This window comes from Physcomitrium patens, chromosome 2, assembly GCF_059467195.1.
Source record: "Physcomitrium patens ecotype Gransden chromosome 2, ASM5946719v1, whole genome shotgun sequence".
NCBI lineage: Eukaryota > Viridiplantae > Streptophyta > Bryopsida > Funariales > Funariaceae > Physcomitrium > Physcomitrium patens.
The window spans coordinates 14,336,303-14,345,050 of NC_143411.1; the positions used below are offsets into that span (position 1 = coordinate 14,336,303).

The 8,748-nt window shown below is 39.6% G+C and overlaps 1 protein-coding gene across 2 annotated transcripts; it reads left to right on the forward strand.

Moving 5' to 3' along the window:
* Window positions 1–519: 519 nt before the first annotated feature.
* On the forward strand, window positions 520–6,152 carry LOC112278682 (uncharacterized). 2 transcript variants are annotated; one of them, XM_024512304.3, is made up of 6 exons: window positions 520–1,600; window positions 2,164–2,406; window positions 2,742–2,970; window positions 3,259–3,863; window positions 4,205–4,708; window positions 5,256–6,152. In XM_024512304.3, exons 2-6 carry the CDS (start codon window positions 2,272–2,274, stop codon window positions 5,712–5,714), a joined length of 1,932 nt encoding a protein of 643 aa, XP_024368072.1. In that variant the 5' UTR covers window positions 520–1,600; window positions 2,164–2,271; the 3' UTR covers window positions 5,715–6,152. The 2 variants fall into 2 exon arrangements, with proteins under 2 accessions (XP_024368072.1, XP_024368073.1); XM_024512305.3 differs by having other exon boundaries at window positions 1,495–1,637.
* The last annotated feature ends 2,596 nt before the right edge of the window (window positions 6,153–8,748 follow it).

Below are 8,748 nucleotides of genomic sequence, written 5' to 3' on the forward strand. Positions count from 1 at the left end.
ATGATTCTTCATCCAACTAGAAAGGGGGGGAGGGGTAGAAGTGTTAAACCCAACACTATTGTATTCTTATGCTTATTATTAATATTATAGATTTACTTAGAGTGCTCGGAGGGGGATAGGGGAGGGAGGGGGGTTGAATGCGGATCTGTTCGGGGCGAGTTCCCCGCCTTGCCCCACCCTTTCTCTCTGTTCTCTCCTCTCTCTTTCTATTTTATATTTTATTGTAGCCAGTGGTCACGTTAATTAATTAATTACGATCCCTCCTTCCTACTCCTCCTCTTTTACCTTTTTTCATTTTTTTTTTTTTTTTTTTTCCTGCTTTACTACTGCTACGACTGCTACTAGGACAACGACTACTTATTACTACTACTGCTACCAGCACTTCTACTTCCACTACTCGTCTACAGTGGGCATCGCCACCCCACCCTCTCTCTCCAGGTCAAAACCCTAATTGGTACTGCTGCTGCCAATTGCCATTTTCATCGTCATCGCCACATCGCCATCGCCATCGCGCAAGCCTTAGCCCCGACCTCCCCCTCCCTTCCCCTCCCTTCCCCTCCCTTGCCTTCCTTGCCTCCCTCGCAAGTTGTCTTTCCTTTCCCTTTCCCTTCCCAATCCTGGTCTACGGCCCGCTCCTCTCTCTCTCCCTTCCCTTCCCTTCCCTTAGGGTTGGTTCCTTGGCTTCGGATTGCTTGCTGCCTTGCATCAATCACTCTTCTTTCGTGCTCGCCTTCTCTTCTTTCCTCTCTCCTGGCGTTGCTGCCTTCTTCCTAGTTTCTCATCGTTCAATTCGGTGGTTATTGCAAGGGGACAAAGCATTACCTGCCTGGACTAGTTGTTGTTTAGCACCATTACTTACTTGCAGCCTGGACACACTCTTTCTGCTTGTTCAACCTCCTCCTCGTGTCCCTCTGCATTTGCTTCTAAGCTCTCTCTCAACCACCTCATCATATCCCCTCCCCCTCCCCCCTCCCCTCCCCTAACTTAGCATTTCTTCTTTTGGCCCCTCTTCACTGTTCCTTTCTTCTTTTCCTACTTTACACTTCATTAATCGACATTGTCACGGTCGCAGATATTGACTTGTTTGTCGCAGTTGAATTGAACTCGGAGGAGATTTTGTACATGTGAAAGCGTCTGCTGCTGCTGCTGCTGCTGCTGCTGCTGCTAGGCTTTCGTGCTTGTTCTCTCATCTTTCAAAGGGCTTCGTAATCAAGTGTGGGTGTGGTGGGGAAACAGTGTGGGTTTAGTGGATACTGGAATCGTGAGCTAGAGGGACCTAGTTTTAAGCAAGAGCGCATGCTTGCTTATGAGATTGCCTTGATCTGGTTACCGCTGCGCAGAAGAGCTGTAGCATTGTAGAGCCAGTAGTACAACTTGTGCTGGGAAGCTGTTTGATGGTGAAGTTTGAAAATAGATTCCTTGAACAATGAGAACGCCGTTGGCTGATTCTCGGCAGCTGAAAATAATGTCCTATCTTAGTTAGTTGCAAGACCACTTGTTGTAGCAATCTCAAAAGGACGTGGAGATACCTGCGGTCAGAAGACTGGCAGAGAAGGAACACACCTGACTGGGTCGATCTATCTTGATGCATTCGGATCAGGTAGCCTCCCTCGTGTACCAATGTACAGCTAGCTCAGGTCAGATTTGTTAGTCTAAATCTATTTGGCCGTCGTTAGCTCCCCACTCATGCCTAGCTACATGTTCTGAGAAAACAGAATCTGGACAGATTATCAAAATTTGCGACCGGATTAATTGGTCGACGTCTGTTGGAGATTGCCGCAAGCTTTCATAGTCTTACAAAAATTCTTACTCTACCCGGGTTAGATGAGTGATAGTTTTAGCTCGATGGAAGGAAGGCATCCTTATGGTCTGTCAGTTTATAAACTAGTTTTGTTGTGAAAGGATTTATTGTCAGATATCATTCTGTGGCCCTTATAATAGCATAGTAACGACACGGGAATTGGAACTTGGTTCAGCATGAATTCAAGTCGTTAACTTCATTGGTTAAATTTTTAAGGTCGCATGAATAGTACGCGGTATTCAATGAATGAGCTTGCGCGAGAATGTCACGAGTGTGATCTAGTTTTCTGAAAGATGGGTTGATGTTCCCTCCTCACTCTTCGTATCTGGCAGTTGCTAACAGCTTGTTCTTGTCGCTTGCAGTTCCATCGGAGTGACGTTATGTATTTTACGTATAGACTATGTATATGATACGTGCTTAAGGTAGTATGCGAATCTTGGTTCGGAGCTGATACTGAAGAATTATCAAAGATGGAGAAGCATTCATCTGATTGTCCTTACCCGGGCTGCTTTTTCTGTGTGATGAAAGAGACCAATTTATCTAAGCGACGATCGAATGTTGCCAAATTTTTTAAGGAGTTGCCTTCACAGAATGAAGATGGTCAGGTGCGGTTAGATAATTGTATCGTGTGTATGAGACCGCTACATGTTATGTACGATTTGGAGCCCATAGTTTGGTTTGTGGTGCAAGAAGTTGCATTATTCGAAGATTCCTTTCTCTCTATGCATCGCTTTGTGTGCATGAGCTCCCCTTCCGTTCGCTAGTCTATTGGAGGATTTCCGTTTCGTAGAGTTCTTGGAATGAACCTTTAGAATCTGCGTGCAGTGTTCTGCATTATAATTAATCGTGCTGTTAGTGTGCCAATTGAGATTGTCAAGCATGAGTGCTACAGTGTTCAGAGGATCAATGATATTGTTGCATTCGTTTGGCCACCTTGCAGGTTCTTGCTATTAGTGGGCTTTGGAATACTGCCATGGCGCATCCTAACGATCCAGAGTTCATTGAACTAGGAATTTTTGAGTGTATGGCTCGGCTCATCTGGAAAGGAATAGAAGATCGAAATTGGTTAGCCCAGGACCAGAACATCTACATTCCTTATTATGCTGCGCATATCATAGGCTCTTACACCATGAACGTTGAGGAATTTGCAGAGCAAGCTGTTCGAGCAGGTATGTTTTAAGTGTCAGTGTTGGATTTCTTAAGCATCCATTTGCTACCAGTTATCTTTATGATGCAGGATTTGTTTTCTAGAGGCTGAAAATCCTTAGCTTTAGATATTGACAGGTCACTAAGGTGCGAGTCGGTGAAACAGAGATTGAGCTATTAAGACGTAGATCTTCCATTTAAGTTTCTTAAATTTTTGGTAAAAATTTCCTTGTGCCATCATCTTGTGATCCTCACCGTCGAAATTTTCAAGTCTCGAGTACACCAGTTGACGAGGTGCTTGATGCTGTTAGGCGTGATCCCTGCGCTGGTGGAGCTTCTGAGGGACCGGCTGACTTGGGTTGAGCAGCGAGTAGCGGTCCGGGCGCTTGGCCATTTAGCTACCTACGATAGCACTTTTCCTGCTGTCGCTGCGCATACAGATATCTTGGAGCTCTCCATTCAGCTGGCAATTGATGCTCTTGAGATTGTCTACACGCATTTTTTGCAGTTTGTGGACAAGCGCTTGAGCTACCATTGTGACCTTCTTACACGAGGAATGGGTGGATTAGAAATGGAGTCTCGGAAGGCAGAGGAATGGGCTAGCCAGTTGCAGTGTTGGTCACTACAACTCATAAACTGTTATGCTTTCAAGGAAGAGTTTCTACCAACAATTTGCCAGCCAGATTTTCTGGGACAGTTACCATCTATGTGGGGAGGCCTTGTCAATGAAAACTCGCCTGCAGGTGTTGGTGTGTTGCGCACTATCTGTCATCAGAGATTCGGAAGGATTCCTGTAGCTGAGAATCCAGGCATAATTGAGGCCCTTTGTAACATTGCAAGGTCATCGGACGATTGGCAGTACATGGCAGTAGATTGCTTAGTGTGGCTGCTCCAGGATCCGAATACCCGGCTTAAGGTCAGTATCTAATCATCTCTACGATGATGTACTCCTTCAGATAACATGTTGAGAAACTTGCACCTGATCGACCCTATTTTCCATGTTCGGAAGAGGAGCTTTCATTGTACTGAATAACCGGAATTACTGCAGTGTGAATGCGTTTTTCTTTACTTTATTTAATTTTTATTCTTTTTCTGTTGCTTGTTGCTTGTTTGCTTGTTTTCTTCCCTGACTTTAAGTATGACACCAGTGCCTGCTAGCTGGTCTGGTCAAGAGCTTTTCTTAGTTTCTTTTGAAAGTCATGCAACGAAATACCTGATATTGACTCTATTTACTTATTTTGCACACTTGTATCATAGGTGTTAGATAAGGCCGCAGTTGCTCTGGTAGACCTAGCTGAGTTACCTAGTCTTGGAGAACACAAACGTTTGGGGGAGGTCTTAACCAATGTACTATTGGAAGACTACATTCCCCATCCCTCATCGGCGGTAATAGCACATATTTCCACCTCGACAAGGCATTTGCTGGATGACTTTGCAGCTCTAAGGAAAAAGACGAAGTGGGAAAGAACCGTTCCCAAGGAGGATTTGCAAATAAAACAAGCCGCAGCTCTTGTTGTTAAGTTAGAAGGTAATTCTAGGTTTTCAGCTGGAGACATTAGTGGTGCTGCTGCTAAGTACACCGAGGCGCTGTCACTGTGTCCCGTGAGAGCTAAGAAGGAAAGGGTTGTGTTGCATAGTAATCGTGCTCAATGTCACTTACTACTTCACAACGCTGAAGGAGCTATAAGTGACACCACTCGAGCTTTATCTATTCATAATCCAGTGAACCGTCACAGCAAGAGTTTATGGAGAAGAGCGCAGGTAAATTTCCATTGACTATCTATCACTTCCCTTTCGGTGATGACATGTGTTCCTTGATACTAACACGGAAGCTCATATAAATAAATTGTTTTTTCCAGGTCGTGATGAGTATAATTAAGAAGAGAATGATCTTTGTCTTAAAATTTTGAGATTAATAAATAAGGGCCCTTTGTATCCTGAAGGACATGTTATTACCTAGATTGCCACTTTATTAGGTCACGTACTTTGTTTTATTTCGTACTATTGATGTTGTATGCATCTTAACTGACACTTTTAGACTTGTTAATTGCTACTACCTCTGGCGTCTAGCTGGCGTCTGGAGCCTCAACTGTGACTTAATAAGAATATTCTTTCAGATAGGACCTTTCCATCGATATTTATCGCTACAGGGTCATCCACTACATTGCTTAAAAATCTTATGCTTATGCATTGATTAGAGCCAGCGATTTTGAGTTTGTAGTCTCTAATTCCACACACACATGGATGTATACACCAGTCAATGTATCGTGATGCTTTTAACGCTGGTTCTCTCTTTCTATACATGTAGGCTTACGAGCTCCTGTCACTTCACAAGGAAAGCCTTCTAGATGCAATTATGTTCATAAATGAGTGCTCGCAGCAACCTGGAAGTGAATCCGACTTTAAGTCAGGTAACAAAGTGCCTGATTATGTGGAGCGTCTTGTGAAGAAGCAAATGCAAGCATCGTGGCTATTCAAAGATGCTGCTCTGAAGCATGGGGAAATCCAATATGATGAGAGTGGGAGTGTGGACACGGAGGAGTTAGAGACCGAAGAGGCGGACGATGGAGATGGAGAATCTGAGTGGGAGACTGCAAGCGAGAGTGAAGAAGCTGCAGTTGATGCCAAAGACAATCCTGGCACGCAGGAGACGATTCGGGATGTGAAGAATGGAGAAAAGCGGCCGAATACACGGAATCATCCTGTGTTCAGGGGAATCACTTTACGAGATCTCCTTGGTCCTCAGTACGAAAATGCATCCTATTAATTCATCCATCGTGTATCCTTATTGAGAAGAAGATACATATAGCTTTGTATAATCAACATGGTGATGGACATCCTTGTATTATTCCGAGAAGGTGGACTACAATAACGGGTAAAACCTCCGCGAGGGTCCGATCAGTACTTATCACAGATATCCCTGAGTATCTGCCGTTGCGCATCCCATCACCACGGAATGAGAACCTGAACCAGCAGAACAAAAGCGCCAGCGGAAGGCTTAATCATATTTTGCTCACTTATCCTGTGACATCCGTCCTACATCGATACAAGTTTTGGAGCAGATTGTTAGCCTTTGTAAGAGCCCATGGGGCAGCGGCCATGGTTACTCAAGGTGACAAGCAATGTATTTTAGAATCTGAAATGACCGATATTATGACATTTGAATGAGAGTGTCCGGTGCATGATGTTGCACTTGTTATGTTTATGGGTTTGTGTCGGTTTCTCTGCACCTTCGACAGATTTTTTGAAAGATTTCTTCTTCGATGTTCCCCATTGAGATGTACAAATATGGTTGCGGTAAGTGATATCCATCTAAAGAATTTATTTCGAGGATATGCTGCAAGTCGAGTGTCCTAAGATAAGTGAATGCTGGCAATTGCATTCTATTTATTTATTTATCTACGTTGAAACAGAAAGGCGTAGTCTCTTTGTTATTAATAAGGAGGTACAAGCCATCACTTTCTGATCTGTGTTGCAGTTTTGAAATTACAATTGGTCGCTAGAGAGATAAATGACCAGGTCTAAAACTGGGAGGTTGGGTTCCAACGTACACAGAGGTCTGTTGTGTCATAGAAAAGTTAGTTCCTGTACCCGGTTCTTCCTAAACTACAGAGAACTGTTTTATCTATTTATTTTTGGATTTTAAGCTATCATAATTTTGACATAAGGTATGATGATGAGTATCTTCATGCGGAAAGATAATATTTTGATTTCTTTTAATTACTTTGTTGGACCTAAAGGGTGGTCCAGTTTTTGATTGGTTTGAACAGAGAAGGAAGGTCAGAGTTAATTAATTTTTGAAATCGTAGGCATCTCATGGACTTCGTTTGGGGACTTGCACTTAATAGGTGAGATAATTTAATAGGTGAGGTAACGTAGTTTTGTGACTTGCATTTAATAGGTGAGATAACTTGGTTTTGGGAATGAGGAAGGTGGGGGTGTTTTAGTTAGGTGCATTCCCTCAATGCTTTTGTGGCATTGAACCAAAGCTAAAAGTTGTGATGTTATTTATTTATTTTTTTGTGTTTTTTTATAAAAAAAACGTTTGGGAGAATAAATAATAACGATTATCAATTAAGAAAGAGATTTGTAATTTTTGTGTATTCTCATTTTGGCTATGAAGCCATGAAAGTAGGATCAAAATTGATTTCTTCAAAAAGTGCAATGTCCTATAGAAGATTTTAAATAAATTTGAAAGTATATTTCTTAGACACTTTTGTGGAGGGAGGTTGGATAAAAAAATCTTGGATCTTTTATAATTCATCTATATATAATTGTGTAATGTAAGAGATAATTATTGTTTCTCAACAATTGGGATAAATCAATAACAAAATCTTTTAGCAGACCAATTTGTAAGTAGAACAATTCAAGAGATCAACTCTCACTGGATATATCAATAACTCAAATTCTAAATAACATGTTTTAATGCAAAGATGTTTGGTAATTAATCTTAGAACTTGATAGAATATTTTAATACAACTATTACTATTAAAGAAGCTATTACGCATGTTGAATTAATCAAGTTTGATGACTTGATAATATTTTCTTTGGATCCAAATTTGTCTTAATGGTAAATACTAGTCAAGAAAAGATTTATTTAGATTTTGAATTTAAAGATATTTTATTTAGGGCTAGATCTTTCAATAAAATAATTTAAAATAGTTTTATATAGAATTTATCAAATAAAAATGCCCAAAGAACCAATCTAGTTGTAAGTATCCATATACTTCATTATAGATTGGTAAAATTTGGTCACCATTTTATCTTTTAGTATTTGTAGTTGGTTAAAAGTTTTAGTTTCAGTTTTGAAGTTTTATAATAAAAGATTCAATCATATTTTTAACTTATTAAAATACTTAAGTTTTTACTCTTCAAAATATTCAAAATAATATTAACAATAATCAAATAAATTCAAGTGATGCAACAATAGTGTAATTAATTATGCCTATAAAAAACTAATTGGATGGTATACTGATTTTTGATAAAATTTCTGTAGATTATTTTTATTTTTATTTTTATTATGTTTGTAAAAATAATATTAATTTGTACAAATGATCTTTATTTGAAACCAAAGTTCAATTATTTTCAATCAACCATAATATTAGACAAAATGACATTTAATGTTTAAAATTATTATACAAAAAATCTACATAATTAATTACTATTTTATAAGCATAAAATTGTGTATAGTGATGAGCTTGATATTTGAATTTTTAAAATTGTTGACCACAAATATGTGTATAGTTTACTAAATTAAAAACAATTTCTTAAAATGCTAATAAAGTATATCTATCTATCTATCTATCTATATATATATATATATATATATATACTTTTGTATGTATGCATGTGTGAATGTTGCAGACTGGCATTCATAAAACAAAAGACCAATTTTTAATCTATCTCTTATGGACAATTGCAAAAGTAGGCTACAGCCACACTAAATCTTCAAGTTTTAACAATCTTCTTTTATATCGGGGTTAAAATAATCTTCAACACCATTCTACTATGTAATAGCAATACAAAATCTCATTTGATGCATAATAACATTCAAAAATAAAAAAGGTATTCTCCATGAATTTTATCTTGCGCATGAGAATACAAACGTGAACTTTATGCTCATCAACAATTGTTGTTTGTTCCCGAACATTTTCTACTTGTTTCCACAGTCAGGCCTCTAATGAGACCAATTGTCCCAAGCAACAATTGCATTAATAATTCAGATCGACCATTCTGCTGTAATAATGCCCATTTGATGACGTGTCTTCCACGTGGCGAAGTAAGTTTATGCAACACTTGTT

Bases quoted from the DNA above. Each gene is read 5' to 3' on its own strand.
- LOC112278682 (XM_024512304.3), top strand. From the start codon at position 2,272: ATGGAGAAGCATTCATCTGATTGTCCTTACCCGGGCTGCTTTTTCTGT. The intron at 2,971-3,258 runs GTATGTTTTAAG...TGATGCTGTTAG, and splicing joins AGAGCAAGCTGTTCGAGCAG to GCGTGATCCCTGCGCTGGTG. The intron at 3,864-4,204 runs GTCAGTATCTAA...CTTGTATCATAG, and splicing joins ATCCGAATACCCGGCTTAAG to GTGTTAGATAAGGCCGCAGT.